We start from the raw sequence: 23,864 nt of genomic DNA on the forward strand, positions 1-23,864 counted from the left end.
GTTTCCTCTGCCTGTGTGTTGTTCACAATTCGCTGATCTTGTGAGCTAAGTTTTACAATAAACTTCCACTTTACAGCTTATGATTCTTGGATTACCTCTGGCATCCCTACTGCAAGGGAAGGGTGAAACATTTCCTCCTCACTCTGGTGTGGTCAGAGTCTAATCCTGATGCCAAGGCCAAGCAATCCCTAAGCAATCCCAGTGTGACCTCTCACTCCTTCCATGCTCAGTGCCTCAGGGAATGCCTGGCTGGTTCAATTCTTGCTGCAGCTGGGCAATGGGTGACACTCCCTGGGACAGGCCAGGCTGGCAGCACCAGCCCCAGAGGGGCACATCCTGGACCCAGGACTGGCTCCTTTAGTGACCTTTATCAAGGAGAACCTGTGACAGGGACACCTCCAAGAGCTGATCCTCCAAGTAGCTCACCCTACTTCTATGGGTACCCCAGTTACCTGTACCCCAACTGTGTCTCAAGCCAGCTGTGGTGTTTAGGATACACTTGGTGGAAAAAAATGCTCTGAGTATCTTGGCAAAAATCACAACCAAGGGATTTTGATTTTATTGTAGGAGAAAACAGTGAATGAAGGCAAGGTTCTTAAAAGAAACCACTCCAAACCATTAAAAACTCCAGAAGCTGTTGCACAGAAGTAACTAAGCAGAGACAGACATGAACAGACATCTCAGAGACAAGTGATACTTTATGTAAACAAAAGAAGTTCATGCAGTATTGCACACGCAAACAATTTTATCTGGTTCTAAATGACAACTGTACCAATACAAGAAATGGCTCTCACTGCCAAATGGGCAGTTCAGGGAGGATTCACTGCCAATGCAGACTTGCTGTCAGAACAGCAAGCAGGGTTCAGGGTGCACAAAGAACACCTTAAAGGTAGTACTGACAGTGTTACAGAGCTTGCAGCAATCACTGGCAGATTGGGTTCCTTTTTAGCACACACTGGACTTTCTGGAACCATTTTGGGTTTGTGGCAGCAAAGGCTTCAAATGGGGAGTGAATTTTCAAGGTGCTAAGTGTGATGTTTGCTTTGTGGTGAACCACAAATTATCTGTAGAGGAATTCTGTTCTTTCTTGGGAAGTGGCCCATGGGAATCTCATGGGATTTAATAGGACCAAGTGTTGGTGCTGCACCTGGGTTAAGGCAGCCCCTGGGATCAATCCAGGCAGGGGATGAACAGAGGGAGCAGCCCTGGCAGAAGGACTTGGGGCTGCTGTGGGTGAGAGCTGACCCTGCCCCAACCCAGAGCCCCCCTGTGCTGGGCTGCACCCAGAGCCCCAGGGCAGCAGGGCAGGGGGGATTCTGCCCCTCTGCCCCTCTCTGCTGAGCCCCCCCTGCAGGGCTGCATCCAGCCCTGGGCCCAGCACAGGAAGCACAGGGAGCTGCTGGAGCCAGGCCAGAGCAGGGACACCAAGGGGATCAGAGGGATGGAGCAGCTCTGCTGGGAGGAAAGGCTGAGGGAATTGTGGTTGTGCAGCCTGGAGAAGAGAAGGCTTTGGGGTGACCTCATTGTGGTCTTCCAGTGCCTGAAGGGAGCTTGTGAAAAAAGAAGGAGAGAGATTTTTTACATGAGCAGATAGTGACAGGACAAGAGTGAACAGTTTTGAACTAAAATAGAAAAGATTTAAAGCAGATATCAGGAAAAATACTCAGGGGGTTGCTGAGGCCCTGGCACTGGTTTTCCAGAGAAGCTGTGGCTGCCCCTGGATCCCTGGCAGTGTCCAAGGCCAGGCTGGATGGCGCTCTGAGCAATCTGGGATAGTGGAAGCTGTCCCTGCCCATGGCAGAGGGGTTGGAGTTAGATAAAGTCTATTCCAATCCAAACCATTCCATGATTCTATGAGTGACAAAAGGTAATCAAGGATTATTTGGGGTAGCAGCAGGCAGGAGGCAGCACCACAGCATCCAACTCTGCCTTTTCAAGTCAGTCCCATGAAAGCCCTCTTGTACAATGCCATGCTTTTTCCTTAGAATGTTTGCATTTTTATGCCTACATCATGGCAATATTTTAAAGTAACTTTCCAGTGATTCACTTTGGAGGGTATTTCTGCCTTTAGCCTTCAAGAAATTCCTATCTTGTTAACCAACTTCTATTTTAGGAATTGTCTGGAGGCTTCTTAGCCAAACTGATCAGGGAAAGTGAAGGTAAAGGTGAGTGTCTCAGTTACAAGCATCTGGGGTTAATAACAGTAGGTTTGGAGGTCAGATGATTCACAGCTATGTTGACAGCATTTCTCAGGGTTTTTTTGCCAGCCTGGAGAATCTCCTGCAGCTGTGAGAATTACCTTCTGTACTTGTGGGTGAGCATGAAGGGAGTGCTCACTTCTGAATGCTCTGTGGTTAAAAGCCACAATGCTATTTTTGACCTCAGTGACAGGCAGGACTGAATGGCAGGAGCCCAAGCCACTCCTTCAGAGCCAATAAATGCTGAATAAGCTGTTCTTTGAATGCCAGCTGTGCACATACCAATGCTCCACTGTCTCCTTGCATGTAAAACATGCTCTACATCAAGCAGGTACTGAACCTCCCTGCTGCCCTAATTCCACACCCCCCTCTCATCCTCTGCCCCTCTGGATTCATGTCTTGCAAAACCTCTGGAAAAGTTTCCAGCTTGTGCTCTCTGGACCCATCACCTCTTCTCTCCTGGGGATCCTCAGTTCCCAAGACTCCCTGAAGCCACCATGCCTTAAGCCTTGTCACACATCTTTCGGATTCTTCTTCATCCTTTTATAGTTCCTTTTCTTCCCCAGTGCCTTCCTGAGAACTTTGACCAGTCCAGCTCTCCCAGTTCAGTGCTTAAATGAATTCCTGCTGCAGGCAAAGGCTAAAATTACCTGCAATTCAAATTATACTTACGAAAGTATAAAGTTTATATGGTTCTTTCTAAGCTGTAAACATAAACACCTGCAGATGGTTTTCAGCAACTCACCACTGCTCAGAATCCTTGACAATCAAAGTAATTGGAGACTTCAGTGAAAGCTTAAAGTGTAACCCCCCATTCCCATGGTTTTCTCTTTGAAGTTTCCTGCCCAGGTACAGAAGGATGCTTATTTTGGATAAACCACTGCTGAATTCCTCATCAGCCTCACACAGAGCCCACATGATGATTTGGAGAGAGCTGTGTTCCTCAGGCTGTTAGAACACACAGCACAGCCCGGATCTGTTGTAAGTACAGCAGTTATTGTGTAAATCCACCAGATGAAATGGATGATAGGTGTGGCCCTGTCTTCCAAGCAATGCTGAAATTTCTATTGCACCCATGGGCAAGCCAGCATCATGAGGCTTTATGTTCTTCTAGGTAAAGCAAATCAACTGGCCAGGTTTTCCAAAGAGGTTTAAGTAATCATTTAAATACTTGATTTTACTATCCTTCTCCATACAAAAGAAGAAAATTAATAAATATAAAATGTGAAAGATGTGTGTTTTATGATTGGCTTTTCGCAAATATTAAAATGAATATTATATGTGCTGTATTAGAAAGTTATGCTGTATTAATTCTCTTAAGTAGTGTGTTAAATATCGTTTTGGGTTATAACAAAATGTTAAAATAGAAACTATGCTATGTAGGATACTTTTTAAAAGAAAGGACTTGCACTGAGATAGCAGCCACAAGATACCTAAATCTTTCAGAGAAAAAGAATTTATTGCCCTCTTATCAGAAGAAATGAACTTCCCGCCTCGAAGGCATTGTCAGGATTCAGAAGAAGAAGTTGACGATGACCAGACAGAATCCTGTGTTTGAATGGAATTTATGCATCATGTATGAGGTGTATGAATATGCAACAGGCTGTTGTTTTTAAGGGTTAGTCCTCTGTTAACGTGGGTCCTTTTTCGAGTTTACGCTGCCCAGAAAAAGGTACCGTGACGTCCCTAACTCTTTATTTTTATTGTCTCATATTGTCCTAATTCAAATTGTCCAAATTATTATTACTCTAATTGTATTCCTATTTTTATAACCATTTTATTACTATTGAACTTTTAAAATTTTAAAAACAAGTGACTGGCGTTTTTCACATGAAATAAATACAGTTGTGGGGGGGGGACCAAACCATAAAAAACCAAAACACCCGAAAAAAGCAAAACCAAAAAAAAACCCCACTAGACAAAACCAAACCAAAACAAAGCCTTCTCCCTTCGTGTTGGTTCCTGGAATTTGCTGATGTCACAGGATCCCGGTGAGATTTTGTAGGAGCCGACTTCTCCTTGAAAGCGTCCCCATTTCCTATTTCTCCGGAGTTGCGGAGTGACTGCTCCCGGCCCGAGGTCCCCCTCGGCACAGAGCCCGCGCTCCGAGGCCATGCCCTTGGGGACGTGCAGCGGGGCCAGTGTCAGCGAGGGCAGCGGCACCGAGGGGAGCAGCGGCAGCGAGGGCAGCGAGGGCAGCGGCACCGAGGGGAGCAGCGGCAGCGAGGGCAGCGAGGGCAGCGGCATCGGGGGGAGCAGCGGCCGGTCTCGCTGCGGCCCGAGCGCGGCCGGGCGGCCCCGGTCCTGCCAGCCCCGCGCCCATGGCCAGCGGCGCCGAGCGCTGCGGCTCCGCGGGGCGCGGCACCAAAGGTGACGGGCGGGGGACACTGAGGGGCCGCGCTGGGATGCGGGGGGGACCCGGGATAGCCCTCCGGAGCGCGGGGAGCCGGGGATGCTCCCCGGGAGCCGCCGCAGCGCTGGAAAGGCGCCGGGCTGGCAGCGGAGAGACCGCCAGGAGAGGGGGCTCTCCTGAGGGGGCCCTCCTGAGGGGCCCCTCCTGTGGGGACACCTCGGCCCGGCACTGCCCGACACAGGGCAGCGGCAGGGCCTGTGTGCTTCCAGAGCCCTGGGGCAGACAGGAGCAAAAGGAGACTAAACAGCTGTGGCTGTGGCATAAGGCTGGATATTTCTCAGGAAAAGTTTTGGGCTCCAGAACCGATGGCTTTTCTTATTTCCTCTCCAGGCTCTTATCCATGGAACTTATCCGTGCCGTGTTTAGGCATTTAGTGTCCACCGTCATTTTCCCATGCTCGTTTCTTTCTCTTTGGATCACTTTAAGTTTTGGATGATGTAACTAAAATTTACCATAACTCAGAGTTCTTGTTAGCGGATAAGCCTTGCAAAGATAAACTAAATGTTTCTGCTCCTAGCCTGCTCTCCACAGAGAGCTACATTTGTTTTTAACAGTTTCATGTGTCCTAGGCTCTACTCCCCTGTCAGCTGGTTCTTATTTGTTATTTTGGGTTTGTTTTGTTTTTTAATTCCTTGCATTCATTTTTTCAGGTCTGTTCTCAAACATTTGGCTGTGGCGAGCTGTTGCTGGAGTCCTTACTGCTGCTGTCATTCTGATTTCCTGTATCCAGTTTGGTAAGTAAGGAATTTTAAAAGAAGATATAATTAGCAATAGAAATTACCAGGGTTTGGGGTTCCATACTGAGAGGGTGCTGAGGCCCTGGCACAGGTTGCCCAGAGAAGCTGTGGCTGCCCCATCCCTGAAGTGTCCAAGGCCAGGCTGGATGGGGCTTGGAACAACCTGATCTGATGGAATCTGTCCCTGCCCATGGCAGGGGGTGGAACAAAATAATCTTTGAAATCACTCTCAACCCAAGCCACTCTGTGATCCTGTGTGATTCTGTGATTTCTGTTTGAAATTGTGGGCCGGTGCAGGAACAGCTCCACATGCTTCAGTGGGACTAGGGAGGGCTCAGTTTAGTCTTAGTTTACTTTTGGTATCAAGTTTGTCACATCACTGTTGGTCTTAATCCAAGTTCAAGAAAACAACAACAGGAAGATTGTCCCACCAATCTGCAGTCCTTCAAAACTGCCACTATAATAAACAAAATTATTAATTCAACTGTGAGGAAGCAATGCATGCAAAAACTAGAGTTGTTGGAATTTTTAAGCTGTAGAAGAGTCCTTGGGTGACACTTTATGATCACCTTCTCAGCTACCTCTACCAACCTGTCCCTGACCATCCTTTTAAGGATATGTCAAGAGGCAGAAGGGTGCAGGATCCAGAATATATCATTAGTTTACAATAATTATTACAGCTGGGCAGAAGTAACAATGCTGTGGCTAGACTGGGATTATTTTAGATGATGCAGTCAGAAAGTAAAACCTTTCCCAGCTGGAAAAACAGGGTAGATTGTTTTTTGTCTTTTCCCAGTAAAGCCTTCTCTGGCCAAAACATTTCCAGTGTGTCCTCCCCTGGAGCTGTGTCCATCAGGCTGGCTGTACTTCCAGAGGAAGTGTTACTTCCTCTCAGAGAGTGAGGCTGCCTGGAACTCCAGCCAGAGCCAGTGCTCCTCCCACAATGCTTCCCTGCTGGTCATCGAGAATCACCAGGAGCTGGTAAGGGAACCACAGGGGGATCCTGTTTTCCCCCAGTTCTCTTCCAGGGAACTGCTTCTGCATCCTCCTCAACTGAACAGTTAGGAAGCTGATGTAAGACCACAATGAGTCACAGCCTGCAGACGACTTCATGCCTCTTCTCCCTGAAAACAGGAAACATCAGTTTGAGCAGTTCATGGTTTAGAAAACCTCTGATATTTCTCTGAATTAAATTTGGTGCTGCTCACAGCTATAAATTGTCATATTGAGGGCATCTATCGGGGTAAACACTGTTGCATCTCATTTATCTTTAATTAAACAATTGTTTTCTCATATTGAGATAGGTTAATGACACACAAGTTGGTAAATATGTTAATTGTGACCTTTGGAGTTAGGAGATAGTTACCTGAAGTGCAGCTTGGAGCATTTTTTTTCTATATTATACCAGAGTATTAGGAAACATTCCACCCTGAACAAAGGCCTAGGAGAATATATTCTTTTGTGTCTGTTCCAGACCTTGATAGCAGACCTTGATATTTTAGAATAGCCTCTCTCTAGGTCAGTCAACCTATCCCAGTCACCAGTCTCTGTATATTTAGGTTTAATTTTGTTTCTTCAGCAGGAAAGGCTAGATTGTTGTTTTCCTTTTGCCCTGGATCAAAGACTTTGTATTTTGATAGCTGGACTGAACATGCAGAACTTCTTTTCTCATGTGGGTTTATTCCTACAGAGGTTTATGATGAAGATAACAAAGCAAGACCCATGGATTGGACTCTATAAAAGAAATGAAGAGTTCTTTTGGGTAAATGGAAAAGCATTAGACAATGAACTGTAAGTTGATGTGGAGGGGTTTTGATGGTGATATTTGATTATAGGGGAGTAAGAAAAATAATACAGATCTAGTGACTTGTAGGAAATGTCTGTTATTATGTTGAAAGGATGGAGAGGGCAATGAAGATTTCAGATGACATTGTTAAAACTGTGGCAGATGAAAGCCAGGGGATGAGTTTGTAATGTTGAGAAGCGACACAAGGCAGGCTGATGGTAACAGACATTAGAGAAAGGGAAACCAAGAGACACAAAAGTAGGGGGAGGAAGGGAATTGGGGGAGAAAGGGAAGATTCCTCCCCCAACGAATTCCTCATCATAGAATATATTTTGCAACAATACAAACCTGCATGTGAGCTGTGTGAAGTTAATAGCAAAGGGATTTGGGAGACTGCTAAGACATGTTTTCATTTTTATAGAATGTTCCTCAGAAAGAGGCTGCTGGAGGGGAAGAAAGATGGGAATTTATGTTACATGAGCTGCTCTGTGGCCAGGGCCCTGTGTTCTGTGCCAGCAGTGTCAGGTGTGGGGCACTTTGTTCCTCTCCCTGGCAGCTGTCCCATCTCCTCAGAGGCCGCTGCAGCTCATCCTGGAGCAGCTGCTGGCAGGAGTTAGCACAATTACCAATGATAGGCATAAGCAAGGAGATTTCACAAGTCTGAAATTACCTTAAAAAGTGGAAAATTTAAGTACTTTTAAGTCTGTGACACTACTGGTGATGTGTGACTACCCTGAAGGCTTGATCTGACAAAGGCATTTAATGTGAGATGTGAGGAACACGTGGGCACCTCAAGTTGAAAACTGCAGTCCTTCACACTCTTTTATCCCCTGTCTGCAGTACAAACATCCACTGATGCTTTCATTTTCAGTGAGATTCTTCCCATTCTTGGACTTCTGCCTCACTGCTTGCCTCAAACTGCCCCTCTTGAAGGGGAGGGCAAACACCTTGATATCTAAGCTCAGGTGTCACTACACTGGTGAGGATTTGTCCCTTGGCTTTTCCAGAGACCATTCCAGTTTGCTTGGCCTATCCATAGAACTTTATAGCCCTTTGTTTGAAAACAGAGTTGCTGACAGGTCCTCACCTCTTATGTAGGGACACCTACGGTGTGGAAACTGAGATTTGCTTCTTGTTTCCTCCCACCCCCTTAAGCCTGTTGGGTTTTTAGGAAGGGAGAAATTAGAGATGCATTTCCTTCACAGCTTCTGCTGGAACCTTTGAGCTAGATAGGAGGATGTGGAGGTGCAAGGTGGTGGCGCCCGTCTTGATGGCACAGCATCCCTGAGAAAGGCAAACCTGAGTTTCAGTCTCTGCTCTAAGGGTGTGTTTCACATTAAGTGACCACTAAACAAGATGCAGGAGTACTACAAGTCCTGGATTTTGTATTCTGGGCACGAGATACCATTAAGAAAAGACAACCTCCATGGTGTTCCCTTCAAGGCACAAAACATCATCCTCCTCTGGTGCCTTGCCTGAGATAAATCACACTTTATTCAAAGAGAATTCAAAGAGAACCTGAGATGCCCATAGCTGCCTTTGCTCTATTGCAATATTTGATTGTGGGTGTCCAAGTAATCCTGTCTTCCCTTCTCCATGACAGGTTTGAAGTAAAAGGCTCTGGCAGCTGTGCCTATCTGGAGTCCAAAGGAGTCTCAGCCTCAGGATGTTATTTAACCAGGAAATGGGTCTGTAGCTTGAATATCAACTCAGCAAGATAAAGGTGGACAAAGCCACCACCCCTGACACTCAGAGCTCTGATATGATGCCTACACAGGCTATGCCTACACTTTGGGACCTGGGAATGTGTCCCAGCTCCTACCCAGAGGTGAATGACTTTTCTGGTAGCCAGAATTCTCCACCTATGGAGGAAAGCTTTAAAGATACCATTTTAAAGGCTCTCTTCAGCATCTTGATAAGTCATTTCCTTGCCCCATTTTTCCAGCTACTGCCCAGCTGTAGTTTCTTTTTGCTGTGCCATCAATATTTCCTCCATTTACTCTTCTCTTGTAGGAGCAGCTGCTCTTTCTTTCCCTTTTTGGGTGTGCAGTTGGAGGTTTTTGTTCTGCTTTTCCTTTTGCCAGGCTCTGTGTGCATGGGTGGTGGAGTGGGTCTGTCTGGAGGGCTGCCAGTGCCTCGTGGATACAGGGCAATGCAGAAGTGAACACTGTTGTTTTAGACAGGATCACAGCAAATTCCTCTCTCCATTTGATGGGATGTACCTTGCATTTTATTCCACGTTTTGTTAATGTTATGTTACATTTTGTTAAATCCTGGTGATAACACTGTCAAGCTGATTTATGTAGCTGCACTGCACCTGAAGTTATCCTCACAACAGTTTCTTTAGCCAAAGAAAGGCCACAATAGATAAGAATATCTATTTACCTGAGCATCTGCACTGATGGGGGGGAGAAGAGTTAGAACTGGAGGGGTGATAGTGAAGCTGCAGGCATTAATGTGTAAATGTAGGAATAGTACTCAGTGCAAGGAGGCAAAATCAGGAGAAGGAAATGAGAGAATTAGCAGCAAGGGATATTTCTCTGTGTCTCCCTTATGCCCTGTGCTTGTCATGGTGTGAGGCTTCTGAGCAAGGGGACATTTCCAGGTGGACAGTCAGTGTTTCCTGGTGTAGGTGACTTTTTCAGCAGCAGCCTCCAGTGCTCTTGGAATCCTGGGGGCCTGAACAGGATTAGGGCACAATCCCTCTGATTGTCTGAATCCCACACATATCTATCACGTTGTCCAAAGATTAAAAGTGTCATTTGACCCAGAGGAAGCGAATTTGCCTGGAAGGAATATAACTATGAAGTTTCCAGAGAAGGAAGAATGGGAAGTTCACCTTCATTATTTTCTGTGATAGAAGGACTTGACTGTAGCAGGACCATACACATGGATACTGTCAGCAGCTTGTGCCTTTCAGATGTTTATTTAAATATAATAACTAATTTTGCTGGATTACACTTTTCTTAATTGCTTGTATGCTTTATAGGCACAATAACAGGACTCTACAGTATAAAAAGCCTAATTATCTATTTATTTTTTATGTTGGGGGGAAGGTGTTATTCTGCAATGTTTTTACATTAACCTGATTCTGAAGGATATGGTATGTGCAATAGTCCTGAAAAGATACTTAATAAATATCTTTACAGAGCCCCTGAGTTACAGTGGTTTGTATCTTAATATTGGAATAATAAAAGTATTTTTCATCTCAGGCACCATTTTGGTGAAAAAAAAATCTGAAGCAAAGTAAAATATTAATGTTTTGAACATGAAAAAATCTTTAATCATAATGTTGGGCCTGACATGAAGCAGAATATTTGATCCAAAAAAGAATGCTTTTCCCTTTTTAACACCTCATAATGAGTCACACTTTTAACAAAAGGTTAAAAAGTGAAAGCTCTTCTGGAATCTGACTCCTCAGGGATGCAATGAACTTCTTCAGTGATGTTAAGAAGAGTGAAGCTGCAAACTCTGCCAACTTGCTTTACTCAGAGTGGAGTTTGATGAAGTACTTCAATGGTAATTTCTTTTTTCTTTTAAATAAGTGACTGCTTAAATTGTAGGTAAGAACGTCAGTAAGGCCCTGCAAAAACTTGTTTAATTACATGAATAATAGCAAGAAGGCCCAAATCGTAGATGTTTTATGAATATTGTTAAATCCTTAACACCACAACTAATTTGAGAGAAGCCAGCATGCAGGAGTTTGTTTTTCTTGTTAAATTCGGCATGAATCAAGATAGATCTGCTAGAAAACCAGCAATTGTCAACTCCACTGCATGGAGAAGGGTGTGCTGTGAGTACCCTGAAGTGAAAATTTCTCAGCAGTCAGAAATTCTCTCTCTATAAAGGATGTATTATATAGGTATAGATGATGATCTTACTCATTTCAGAGTGTTTCCTTTTCTTTGCTTCTCTGTCTAGAATGAGCAAACCAATCCTCTTCCCCTCACGTGCTGTGCTGAGTTTGGGGGATTTTTGTTGTTTGCTCTTACATAACAGCAGTTTCTCATGGGTCTTGAGCTGCTGATGCTACATTCTTCGTGACAAATCTGTGCTGGGATTTTGTTGTTGTTGTTTGAAGGGAAGTCCCTGAGGGTACAGTTCACTTTTAAATCTGCAGCCCTAAAGTGCTGGACATAAACCCTCCCCAGGCATGCACATGTATGAAAAAACATCTCTGCTAAACTGCAGCTGCCTTTATTTGTGTGCATCACAGCAAAGATGAGGTAAAGGCTCACCATCTCAAAAGCCATGTTTCTCTTTTTTGTTGCTGTAAGGACTTAAATTCCAGTTGGTGCCATTTTTGTTAGAGTAGCACCTTCAATTCATGACATTTCTTCATTTTTGTCAAACATGGGAATCTAATAAAGGCACTAGGTCAGACTGCTCTTAGCATTTTTGTGTTCTAGACCCAGAAATAGCATTTATTCATGACACTTTAGTGCCTAAGTAATGCATTTACTGAGTGCACTCCCAGGTATTTATTTCAGCAGTCTTTGGCACCTCACCATACCATAACTGTGGAATTTACAATGTAAATTGGAATTTACAGTGTAAGGGGACAAAACATAGGTGGAGAGGAAGGTTATCAACTTTATTTCCTTGCACTGCAATGTTGTTTTGCAGCCCAAGCCCCTTCCCTAGTTAATCCCTTCAGATTCCAAGGCTCAGCAGCAGAAGAGGATGGGAGCAATCAGCACATTAACCAGTGTTACAAGTCACTCCATGCCTGATCTGCTGTCCACACCCAGTAGCTGTGCAGCAGCTTTGAATAAGACACTGTCCAATAAATGCATTTTTTCCCAGCCCTCGAGTGGCTTCTGTGAGTCACAATTAGACCCCAAGGAAAAAACCCCAAGGCCACAAACTTCAACAGACACTAAAATCCTGAAACCCAAAAAAGAAGTCCTCAGCTCAGCAGCTGCCTGCAGGCAGGGGTGACAGCAGAGGGCCCAGCACACCTTTCATCCCCACAGGGACCACAATTCCTGCACATCACACTGTTTAAGTGCACGGTGCTCCTCCCCACAAGTATCTCTCCTCCTCTGACCCTTCCTGAGGCAGCTGCTGCCAAAATCTGTCTGTGTGAAGGCTCAGCACCCAGAATCCTTGTGGGCCAGCTTGCAGCCCTGTTGCAGGACCTGTCTTCTGACTTCTTAGGGAGCACAGCACAGCAAAGTGCAAGTTTCCCTGCAAGTCTGATGAAAATCATTTACATCACAAGTTGGTTTGTCTGTAAAGTGGGTCTTCTGATGAGAAGCTCTGCCTGCTATCTGGAAATGTGGCTCAGAGCACCAGCAAAGTTGCATTCTTCTTACAGATCCACTCCTTTAAGGTCTGGCAGTTATCTGCCTGGATCAGGTTTTTCCTTCTGTAAACAGCACAGTTCTTGTCAGCCTCATTGCTTTTTAGAGCAGTCCTGCTGAGAGACCAAAAGGAATGCAATGAGTTGCTGTGTTTAAATTCATCACTGCTTTAAAATCCTGGCTCTGGGTGAGAGGGGTGGATGATGCCTACTTGACCACCCCCTTGAAGCACAACAGCTGTGCAGAGATGGGTTGGGCACCCCCAGCAGGGACTGCTGGCTTCTGAGGGATGGATGCTTGGCATTATTAATGTTGCAAGGATAAGGATCCTCCCATGCAGCCACAGTGCTGAAGAAAGCTGCAGAGATCCCAGCCAGTGCTATGTGGTGACAGGCATCACCTTCAGCAGAGGCAGGGCAGCTCATGGTCTGCAAAGTGACAGAGTTTGTTGGCAGGGATTTCAGCAGAAGTGTGTAATTATATCACTGCATTAATAAATATATGAGCTATGGCTGTGGTTAGTCCTGGAAGCAGAAATCAGTTTCCCAAAGTGCCCAGCAGGAACCTGTTGACCTGGAACTGGCCATGAAATAGACACTGGATAGGTACCTGAGGCTGCAGGCTTAGATCTGTGCTTTGGGTAATTAGCTCAGATTCAGAATTGTATTTCTAAGCAGGGATATTGCACTTTGCTTTCCCCAAATATATCCTCCCCCCAACAATCATCACCTCTTTTCTTTTACTCTGTGATCTTCCACTGTTTTCTCCATGTCTTCAGTGTGCAAGCCAATCCAGATATATTTGGTGTCTTTATCTTTGTTGTCTATAAATTCCTGTGGAATGATTAGAAGGATGTTACCTGACAGAAGAGCTTTCCTGCTGTGCCCAGGTCATGCTCCTGCCTCATGCACAGCTTTTATTTCCTTTTGAAGAGCAAGGGCAGGGATGCAGCCATGGCAGAGCAGCCCCTTACATCAGCCCACACACACGACCAGCCTCCTCTCTTCCCAGAGCCAAGCAGTGGAAAGTCCCCAGCATTTCCTCTTCCCAGTCAAAGCTACTCTGGCTTCCACACTTGGCATTTCTTGTGCTTCTCCTCTTCAGCTCTGCTCTAATGACATTCCCAAACCCAGCTCCTGGGCAGGGAGACTCAGATCCTTTCTCTAGTGGGGCTCTTGCTTGTCTGTGTGTACTCCTGACATCCAGGCCATTTTCTCTTGGAGAAGTGTTTGGCTGAGGCCTGTCACTGCTGCAAGACTCACCATCTCAGTTTCATCCTCAATGACAAGCAGCTGGGATTTCCTGGCCAGGCAGTTTTTCTGGCTGTCCTCCCAGCTCCTGGCCTCCTCAGAGAAGAAGTAACATCTGCCCCTATGCAGCTGCCAGCCAGGGGGACACAGCTCACACGTTGTCCCTGTGGGTGGACAGGGGGAATATTTAGCTCCTGCAATGGATGGAATTCCTCCCTCTGTTTATGAACCATTGTCCGGAAAGTGTTCTCCAGGACAAGAGGAGGACATATGGCACTTCTGACAGCAGCTCCTGGCAGATAGAAATGTAATGAAAATACTGGAAACTTTATATCAACAGAGGAGCAAGACTATCGTGATTAAAATGTTACTTTAGATTTTGTTACTACTGCTCTGCAGGAGCACCGTGAGTTCCCATAAACTGCAGGGTGTCAGAGAAATGGGAACAGAGACAACAGAACTGTGCACACCGCACATCCTCTCTGCTGGAAAGGAGTAACATGCCTCACCCTGTCCATCTGCACACAGCTCCTCCATAAGCTGTTTCAGGAGTGCTGCTGAGACAGTCCTCTCTGAAGAAATGTCACTGCTGGTGCTGTTCAGACCATAGTGGGGCGAACTTCCTGATTTTCCTGCTATGCCCTTCAAAACTGGAACAGTCCAAAGTCAAAAAAAAATAAAAAAAATAAGAGAAAGAGGTCATGGTTAACAAGAAGGATAAGGAAATACAGTCTTGGTACCCAGAGCTGGACTGTGAATGTGAGGATGTCTCTGTGTACATTGCCTGGTACAGACACAGTTAGGAGGAAACACAGTGAGCAAAGCCCTCCTGAGAAGATGTTAATGGAATGGCCTGGCTTGAAAAGACTTTAAAGATCATTTCATTCCAAAACCCTCCTGCCATGGGCAGGGACACCTCCCACTGTCCCAGGGTGCTCAGAGCCCCATCCAGCCTGGCCTTGGACACTTCCAGGGATCCAGGGGCAGCCACAGCTTCTCTGAGGATCCTGTGCCAGGGCCTCACAGGGAACAATTTCTTCCTCATATCCAATCTAAACCTCCTCTCTGTCAGTGTGAAGCCATTGCCCCTTGTCCTGTCACTCCAGGCCCCTGTCAGGACTCTCTTATTTCCTGTATTTGTGTACGAATTGACACCTTCTTAGTGCGCTACTAAGGGAATTTTTCTCTCAGCTCTTTCAGAGGTTTAACCATGTCTGCAGTGAAGGGGTGAAGCAGGAGGCAGGATCTACTCACACTGCTTGGCTTGTATGGCCACGACTCCCAGCAGGATGAGCACGAGGACTGCCAGGACCAGTGCCACGTAGAACCAGGCTGAGCTCCTGTGCCAGCAGCCTGCAGGGAGGCAGGAGGAAGAGCAGCTTAAGGTCCTGGCACTCTTAAACTTAACACTGGGGAAACAACAGAGAAATCATCTGCCTAAAATCAGTCTGCTGTCAGGAGGATGCAGTGGCATTTAACTTATTAAAAATCTGCATCAATTTTGCACATGTGGAAGTGAAATCAAATGTTTGGTCACTTAGAGCAAGTGATTGTCAACCATTAAGAATTTGCCTTTTCTCCTTTGACTTATTTTTCTCAAGCATTGCCTCCTCTCACCTACCCACACACACCCTGCAGGACCTTGCAGAGCAGTTCAGGGAAAGTATCAAGGATGGGCTGTGGTGTCAGGGACAGGCTGTGGTGTCTGTCAGGGGCAGGCTGTGGTGTCAGGGATGGGCTGTGGTGTCTGTAAGGGGTGGGCTGAGGTGTCAGGGATGAGCTGAGGTGTCAGGGATGGGCTAGGGTGTCAGAGATGAGCTGTGGGGTGTTCTTCCTCTCTGTTCCCAAGCAGTGGGGTGTTCCTCCTCTCTGTTCCCAAGCGTTACTGTTCCTGTCCTGCAGTGCAAAGATAACTTCCCTAATTGCACAGAAAAAAAAGCCCCATACTGACACCCCCTGGCACAGCACAGGAAAGTGCATCAAACCAAGCATCTCTCCAGCTGTTTGTCATTTGTGCGTGTCAGAGGGAAACCCTCAGGAAGCTGCAGAACCCGAGGAGATTTGGGGTTAAGGTGCCAGTGCCACAAGACAGATGTGCACTGTCATAACCTCTGTTTCCCTGACCTTGCCTGTGTGAGATGAGCAACTGCTCCATCCTCTGGCTGCCTGACCTATCTGGTATGATGTTCCCAGTACAGGGAGGGTGACAATCTCCAGGCACTAATGGCACATAGAGACCAGGACATTACCCTGCTTCCAAAGCCAAATGCATCCCTGGGATTCTTCCCCCACGAGGGTTCTAAAAAAACCATTTATTTGGTTTTTTAAACCAATTTCTCTTTGCTTTACTTCATTTCCCATGTAGGGCATGAAGGCTTTTTAGAAATTATTTTAAAAACATCTCTCAGTATTATTTTTAAAAGGAAAGTGAAAATCTGAGAAGCCAGGAAGAAAAGCAGCAGATGAAATGACAGATCAGCCCTTCATTGAGAGAGTGTACATAAAGACTCTTGATAGCAGGTTTCACTGGTGGGCAATCGGAAAAACTCCATCTATAAATAGAAACCAAACAAAATTGCACAGTACCAGGAGCGGAAGTCTCTGCTCTGCTGCTCCCTTGGGGCTGGGGCTTCACATGCAGCTCAGCATAGGTGATGGTGTTTCCTGTAAGGAGAGGGCAGCGCTGACATTTGTGGCTGTGCCAATCACCAGGTGGAGGAACAATAAAGGCGGAGCCTGTGTGAAAAGGGGGGTGTGTTTCCAGGGCTGCTTGTTCAGCATTTTCCTTTTCCTAGGCAACTGGCAGGCAAGATGATGATTTACCACTTCCTCCTGCTGTCAGGCAGGAAAAGCCTCCTCCATAAGCTTTGAACTGCTGGGTGCTGGGTGGCTGGAGCAGGAGTCAGACAAACAGCCTGAAGGATGGGAAGGAGCTGGATCTTGTCCATGGCAAGCATCCCATCTGTTGCTAAGGCATCTCAGAAGGTCCCACAGGGGCTGGAGGGGCACCAGACCCGCCACTGCTCTGTTGGGCAGAGAGGTGCCAAATGCAAACCAGCACTCAGAGAAATGCTGCTGCAGCAAGGCAATTCCTGGGGGCATTCCTGACTTGTGAGGAATCCCATTCCTGACTTGTGCTTATCCCAGGGTATTTCAGGTGCTGCCTGCAGCTGATGGTTGAAGACATCCTTTTCCAAAAGCACATTGCCAAAACAAAACCAAAACTGGCATTAAAATCTCACGGTGTGGGTTCAAGACACATGGATTCTTTCGGAATATGTTTTCAATATAATTTACCTGGGCATTTTGCAGAGCTACTGATTAGTGTTATGGAAGGTATTTGGACCTTTGGGACACTGCTTTTGGTTCCATAGGTTGAGAGATTTTTATCCATCTGTATCAAGAATAAGCTTCTGTGCTACCACCCTAGTTTGTGACCACTGTGGCTTTTAAAAAGTGTTGTATTAAATTTCACTGTTGAGGGAAAAACTTGTCAGAGGAAGAGAGTTTCATTAGGTTAAAATGAGGCAGCATTTCATATGAGAATTACTGAAGTATGGAGAGGTTTTACAGTTAAAAAACCAACTGAGAACCTGATTGGCAAGTAAAGGTTATTCATATAGGGGAGACAGTCTGTGCTTTAGAGAATATGACCTAATACACTTGGTTGTTTGCTTTCTTTCAAATTATTAATTCAATGAACTACAGAAAATTTGTGAATTAAATGTAATTGCTCTCAAATCAAATGCCCTAAAAGTTTTTCTTCTTAGAATGTAAATAATTTTCCAAAAACACTCAGGACTTTTAAACTTTTGAATGTATTAGCCCTGTAAATGGAGGTACTTCTAAAATAAGTATTTTAGACATTCTGCTACTGTTAGTAAATAATTTGTCTCTCAAATGCACATTTATTCCTTCAAAAATAATCTCTAGGCCTGTAAGAAAAAAAACTTATCCATGCAAGCTGAATATTTAACCAAAATCATTCCTTCTATTACAGTGTATATGGACTGGTATGATTTTTTGAATGCTGGAATTATTATTTGAATGCAGAGTCCTCGGAAGTCAGCAGGGGGGTTTTAAAACACCACATAACCGTAATTCTGCCGGATGCTTCCACACCCTCACCTAATTCAACAACAAGGTGGAGATCTCTGTCAGCTACTGAAACTGAAATTTGACTACACTTCCCTGTCCCTGTTGTCAGGTGCAGAAAACATCCCTGTGTATTGGAAGCTTCTGCCTGGTGAATGTGCAGCCAGGGAGTGCTCCTGGGCAGGTCCCTTAAGGAATGGTGTGTCCAGATGTGGGCCAGCACATCCAGGGGTCTGGGGGAAGCTCCAGAGGCTCCAGGTGGCCCTGGTCAACACCCAGAGCAGCCCAGGAGGTTAAGGAGAGGAACAAGAAGTTAAGGGCACAACCAATAGCAGGCTACAACTGCTTGTGGGTTAGTTTGGTGGTAGACTTGAACTCTCCTTGGTTTGTCCTTCTCCCAGGGAAAGCTCTGTGTAGCCACTCAGGATTCATAATCAGGCACCTCTCAAATTATCTGTGAGAGAATCGGGACACAAAAACTGCCAGAGTCTTTCACTGAAAAATGGATTCTCATTTGTGCTTATCCTTCTGGGATTTAGGAACACTTTTCTACTTTTGAAGCACATGCACGGTAACAGCACCTGCACCTAGCAAAGCCTGGGCACAGATAGTGCCATTGCTAAATCCTCCTCGACACACTCTGGCAGAGCATCCAAGAATCCCCTCGTTCCTGTTGTAAAGCAGGGGACCCCAACATCTGGGAGAAATGATGCATCTGACTCCATGGATATCAGAAGGCTAATTAATTACTTTATTACACTATATTATTTTATACTATATTACACTATATCTACACTGAAACTGCACAAGCACTCAACTCCACTGCACAGAATCTTGTGACTGTTTGCTGACCAACAGTCTGCACATGCGCTTGGCCCTGATGGGCCAAGGAAACAAAACACCATCACTTTGGGTAAACAATCTCCATATTGCATTCTATTTTGGCACAACACAGGAGCAGCAAATGAGATAAGAATTGGTTTTTCCTTCTCTGAGGTTCCTGGCTGTGATTCCCAGAAAATATCCTTGGGGAGTTATGCCTTGCTTTTCTCTGTGAAGAGAAATGTGGCCCCCACGTCCCTGTTATCCAGAGCACCTGAGTGACAGCTGAAGTCCAACTGTAATCCAAGCCCAATCAAACAAAGGGTATTTGAGTATAATCAGAGAGAAGACTGGGGAAAGTGAGACTGGGGGCTGTAAACACTGAAGAAAAGATTAGTTAAGAGATTTTGTCTCTGTATATTTGAGATAGAATAACTAAGGCTTGTAGAACTACTGGGTGGATCTCTGGTGCCTGTTTCTTAAAGGGGATGGAAGCACTGGAGTATGAACAGAACATCCACAAAAATGATTAGCATTTTTGAGAGGTTAAATATGTAAAGGGAACAGGGCATTGAGAAATCACTTAATTACCATGGCCAGTAACTTCATGTGAGAAAATATCATAAGTTAAAATCAGTTCAACAAAAGTTTACTAAGAGCCATCCACATATTAATGATAAATTTCATTGGAACTGGCCTGTCCAAAATTGAGCTTTTCCTTTAGGCAGCATGATCAAGGACTGGTTTTGGATGTCTTCTAATCGAGATTTGATGTCTGTCTCCCTTCACAAATAAGTTTTATCACTTTGGGTATTGGGTAAAATTCCAGGCAAGACCGCTTTGTGTTGTGCAGGTTATAGCAGTGCAAACAACATCCATAGGTGCATGAACACAGAATTTAAGGTAGTATTTAATGCCATGTATATAATAAAGTGTATATATATTACATATATAAAAATATATATGTTATATATATATAAATATATATAATATATATTATATATAAATATATATAATAAAGTGAACTAATTTTTGTCTTTTGGATACCACTCTTGTAAAAATCTATAAAAGCTATTATTTTCTGTCATTTAAGTGCATGTATTCAGAGCACCATCATCATTATTAATCTCCATTGTAAGTAGAACATCTAAAAATGCTCATTACGCAATGCTGTTTCCTTAAGGGAATAAATACAATAATTACTAATGAAAGCATGAAAATATCCTTAGTCTGATGTAACAAGAATTTCCTATTTGCTCATAATAAGCTGCCATTCATGTTAGATGTGATCCAGAATTTTGTCCAAATGCTTTCATAAATGAATTACATTTTTTTTTTCCAAGTAGTAGAAATGCCACTTCTTCAGAAAATTTAGTTCAAATCATCTCCTTACCCTGAATACTGGCTTAATCCTTTGGGGCTTTTTTACAAAAATATGAAATGATCACAGATTGGTAATTTGGTTCTGGAAAATCACCACTGGAAAATTAGCGAGAAAGAGCAGGAAGTTTTTAGGGGACATTCAGTACTTCCTTCAGTGACAGTGGCTGAACTTTAGACTGCTACTTGTTTCCTGATTTCCTGGTTAATTTACTGCTCCTTTTCCATGAACATAAACATTGATCTGATTAGTGGGCTAGGTAGTAATTCAGTGGAGCATTGTCTTGATCATGTTACTCATTTAAAAAGAAACATTATGCTCATTACTCAACCAATGAACACTTTTTCTTTCTCATTCTGTTACTTAAAGCCTGGGACCCAGACCTGACCTGCTGCTCCTTGGTTGTTCTGCTTTGGAGCAGCTTGGCTGATTTGTACTGTGAGGATCTCATCCACTATTCCACCTTCTTGCCCTTCCCATGCAGCATCTTATGGCGTTCTACTAGTTTTACCCAACTTAAAATGTGAGAGGGAAAGAGGAGAGAGCTCAAGAGAGCAGAGAGTGTGTCCCCAAGAGGTTTTACCTGGGTTTGGTGTCCCTGAAGGAGCGCGGGGCCTTTCCCTCGGCAGCATCGCCACGGCCGCGTAGGTGACGTCCCCTGCCATCCGTGAGCCTGTCCTCAGAGCTATGGAAAGAGCAGCTTTAACTCAGTCATTTGCATCCTGTCTCAGCTCTGCCTGCCTCCAAAACACTCACATGCTGTGTTATGGCTCTGAGGAAGGCTGAGAAACACAAAAAAAGGAAGTCACTGAGTTACTTCTTTCAGCACAGCTTCAAAGCCTGTTTTCAGCCACCATTCTGTCTCTTCTTGCCCTTCAGAATACAGGAGCAAATGAAGATTAAAGCCCATCATTTTCACTAATATATAAGAAAAAATCTTGTTGGTCAAAGCAGAGGAAATTCTCTAAGGAATGCCCAAAAAGGGACTTACACAGGTATGAAAGGTTTGCTGGTTCTCAGGAGAGTAGAGAGTACAATTTCTGTGCTGTGGCTGTTTTGTGCTCCTGTGCATGATCTGACACAGCCTATCCACCTGAAAGAAAGACAAACAAGAAGGACATGTAACAGTGTAAGATGTCTTGAGGTTAATGTACTGCAACCATACAGCTTCAAACATGTAACTCAAATTCTAACCTCTCCACCCACAAAGTACTTCAATGGTTTAACAGCTGAATTTAGGTGATATTGATGATGCGTTAACATCAACTCAAAATAAAATTTTAAAAAGTATGATCAAAGCTTTTTACAAGAATGTTTCCATACTTTACTGTAACAATTACAGTAGTTACAAGGAGCTGCTGTTCCTATTGCTTGAACTATTTCCTGCTTGAGCCAACAACTCCACAGATGGAAAACCTGAGTTGCCTTTATTACCTTAAACTCCTTTTTCATTATCCACGTGTTTGCTGCAAAACATTGGTTTTGTCCTCTATTTCAGGTCAGGGGGAAGCCTCACAGATTTTAATTGAAACATGAATACCTTCTAATACCTAAAATTACATGTAAAGCACTCAGACATGGAGACTTGTGCATGACATTTCCTGCTCTGGGTTTTGTACCTTATTCCCACTTAGAAAATTCCCTCCAAGTTCAACACAGAAAAGGTCTGCAAACCTATATGGGTCTGTTGAAAATAACGTTTATACAGGCTGTTTGCAGGGTTTTGTTACATTCAAAGGGACTTGAAAAAAACCCAAAGTTTGGGGCTGTGAACTCCTATTACTGATTTTTCCCTTATGATGTTCAATGCTGGTAACGGTGTTAAGTGCACAAACAAAAAGGTGTTGGGGGAGAAAAAAAAGAACCTTTGATAGTCATGGAACAGATTAGTCAGAAGTGCTGCCTGAGTATGATTTATAAGCAATGTATCTAAATCATGAGGGGTTCATTATCTGATAATGAACAATAGATCGATACCGTGAGCTGCAGCCTGATAAGGTTTGTTTCACAGACACCTACAGAGCAGCCATACCAGCAGCCTCACATGCAACAGAACTTTGTCCTCTGAATCAGTTTTCCCCTGAACTTGTCAGCATCCTTTACAGCAGGATAGTCAGGCTCTGAAATGGAAAAAAATGGTAACCAAAACCCAACCCTGAACTAAACACCATTTCCTTATTTGGGGTTTTTCTGAAACTTTAGTCCATAAAGGACAGTGAGAAGGTGGATTGTTTGAATTTTCACTCTCTTTCCATCACTGCACACACACTTCAGCAGTCTCTTCTCACATAATTTCCTCCTAAACCAGTCACAGCCATCCAGAGGTAACCGTGTACAGTCTTGAGGCTGTTCCCTCTTGTCCTGTCCATTGTTCCCTGGGAGCACGACCTGACATCCCCTGGCTGTCCCCTCCTGTCAGGGAGTTGTGCACACCCAGAAGGTCCCTCCTGAGCCTCTTTTCCTCCAGGCTGAGCCCCCCCAGCTCCCTCATCTGCCTCATCAGCATCTTCACAAGCTGTAATCTGGATTGAGTTTAATTTATTGCATGATCCACCTTCACCTTGTGTCTTTTGGGTTCTCCAGGTAGAGCCTTGCCTCAGCCTCTTCTTTCCTCCCAGGAAAGGAGTCTAGATTATTATGCAGACCTTACAGAACCCTGTGAGGCCCCTAAAATACCAGGGGCTGTGTATCAAACATCCATATGTCTGGGGAGGGAGGAGTGGTGTTTTAGCCTTGAATTTTCAGGCTTTTTGGCAGAATGTGGAGATATCTGAGGGTCCAGACTCTCTTGCAACACCTGCAAGGAAGGATAGTGGGATTTTTGTGTGGGATTTCTCTGCACATCATGCAGAGCTTGACAGCCTGGAGCTTCAGGGGCTCTGTGGGGGGAGGCAAAGGGATGTGAGCTCATGTCATTCCCCATCCTGACGTGCTCCTGGGTGCACACAGACTCCCCCCTGCCAACTGCCAAGCCTGAGTGATGTCACTGAGGGATGTTCTGGTGGCAGCACAGTTACCAGCTCCAGCTATGCACAGAACAAACGTGGTGACAACTGCAGATGCCACCTCTTCTTGTGGGTGTGACAGCATCACTGTCACTGCATGGGAGGCAAAGGCAGACTGAAAACAGCAACGTGGGCTGCAAAGCAGAATCCAGCAAAGCAGAATCCAGCCCCTCCTGCCACAGAACAGGCAGCTCAGCCCAGGACTCCAGCTGCCTCATAATGCACATTTGAAAGAATTTGAACTGCCAGTCTAACAATAAAATTCCCAAAGGCTGAGCTGCAGCACAGAGGCTCCAGGCTAAACTGAGGGAGTCCCATGAGTAAATGTCCAGTTTAGGTTTCAGTTCTAAGCCTCTGCTGTGTCACATTGTCACTGTCATATTTTCTGAAAAATCCCTTTGCCAGGATTCCTTCTCCTGGGAAGCTGAGAGGCCTCAGAGAAGAATGAAAACAATAATTATCTGATTGCTTCTCTCTGTTTTGCTGCTTTGGAATGTGGTCTGGAGATTGTTTATCTAATAGGTGGTTGTTTGATTGGTTTCATATGAATTGTTTTGACTTGATTTTAATGACCAATCACGGTCAGGCTGTGTTAGGACTCTGGAAGCAGTCACGAGTTTTCATTATCATTCTTTTGTAACCTTCTGTCTGTATCCTTTCTCTATTCTTTAGTATAGCATAATATAATATAATATAATATAATATAATATAATATAATATAATATAATATAATATAATATAATATAATATAATATAATATAATATAATATAATATAATATAATATAATATAATATAATATAATATAATATAATATAATACCAGGAAATAATAAATTAGCCCTCTAAGAACATGGAGTCAGATTCTCAATTC

The 23,864-nt window shown here is 44.5% G+C and overlaps 2 protein-coding genes across 2 annotated transcripts; one reads left to right on the plus strand and one right to left on the minus strand.

The window, feature by feature from the left end:
- The first annotated feature begins 4,482 nt into the window (after positions 1-4,482).
- Positions 4,483-10,292, plus strand: LOC136556683 (C-type lectin domain family 2 member L-like). The gene is made up of 5 exons (XM_066550039.1): positions 4,483-4,568; positions 5,262-5,345; positions 6,145-6,329; positions 7,039-7,139; positions 8,738-10,292. Exons 1-5 carry the CDS (start codon positions 4,520-4,522, stop codon positions 8,853-8,855), a joined length of 537 nt encoding a protein of 178 aa, XP_066406136.1. The 5' UTR covers positions 4,483-4,519; the 3' UTR covers positions 8,856-10,292.
- Positions 10,293-12,080: 1,788 nt separating this feature from the next.
- Positions 12,081-20,653, minus strand: LOC136557171 (killer cell lectin-like receptor subfamily F member 1). The gene is made up of 7 exons (XM_066550775.1): positions 20,572-20,653; positions 16,277-16,354; positions 14,945-15,043; positions 14,200-14,340; positions 13,703-13,854; positions 13,170-13,273; positions 12,081-12,553 (listed from the first exon to the last, which is right to left on the minus strand). The coding sequence occupies exons 1-7, from the start codon at positions 20,651-20,653 to the stop codon at positions 12,421-12,423; spliced, it is 789 nt and encodes a 262-aa protein (XP_066406872.1). The 3' UTR covers positions 12,081-12,420.
- Between the last annotated feature and the right edge of the window lie 3,211 nt (positions 20,654-23,864).

This window comes from Molothrus aeneus, chromosome 5, assembly GCF_037042795.1.
Source record: "Molothrus aeneus isolate 106 chromosome 5, BPBGC_Maene_1.0, whole genome shotgun sequence".
NCBI classification, from domain to species: domain Eukaryota; kingdom Metazoa; phylum Chordata; class Aves; order Passeriformes; family Icteridae; genus Molothrus; species Molothrus aeneus.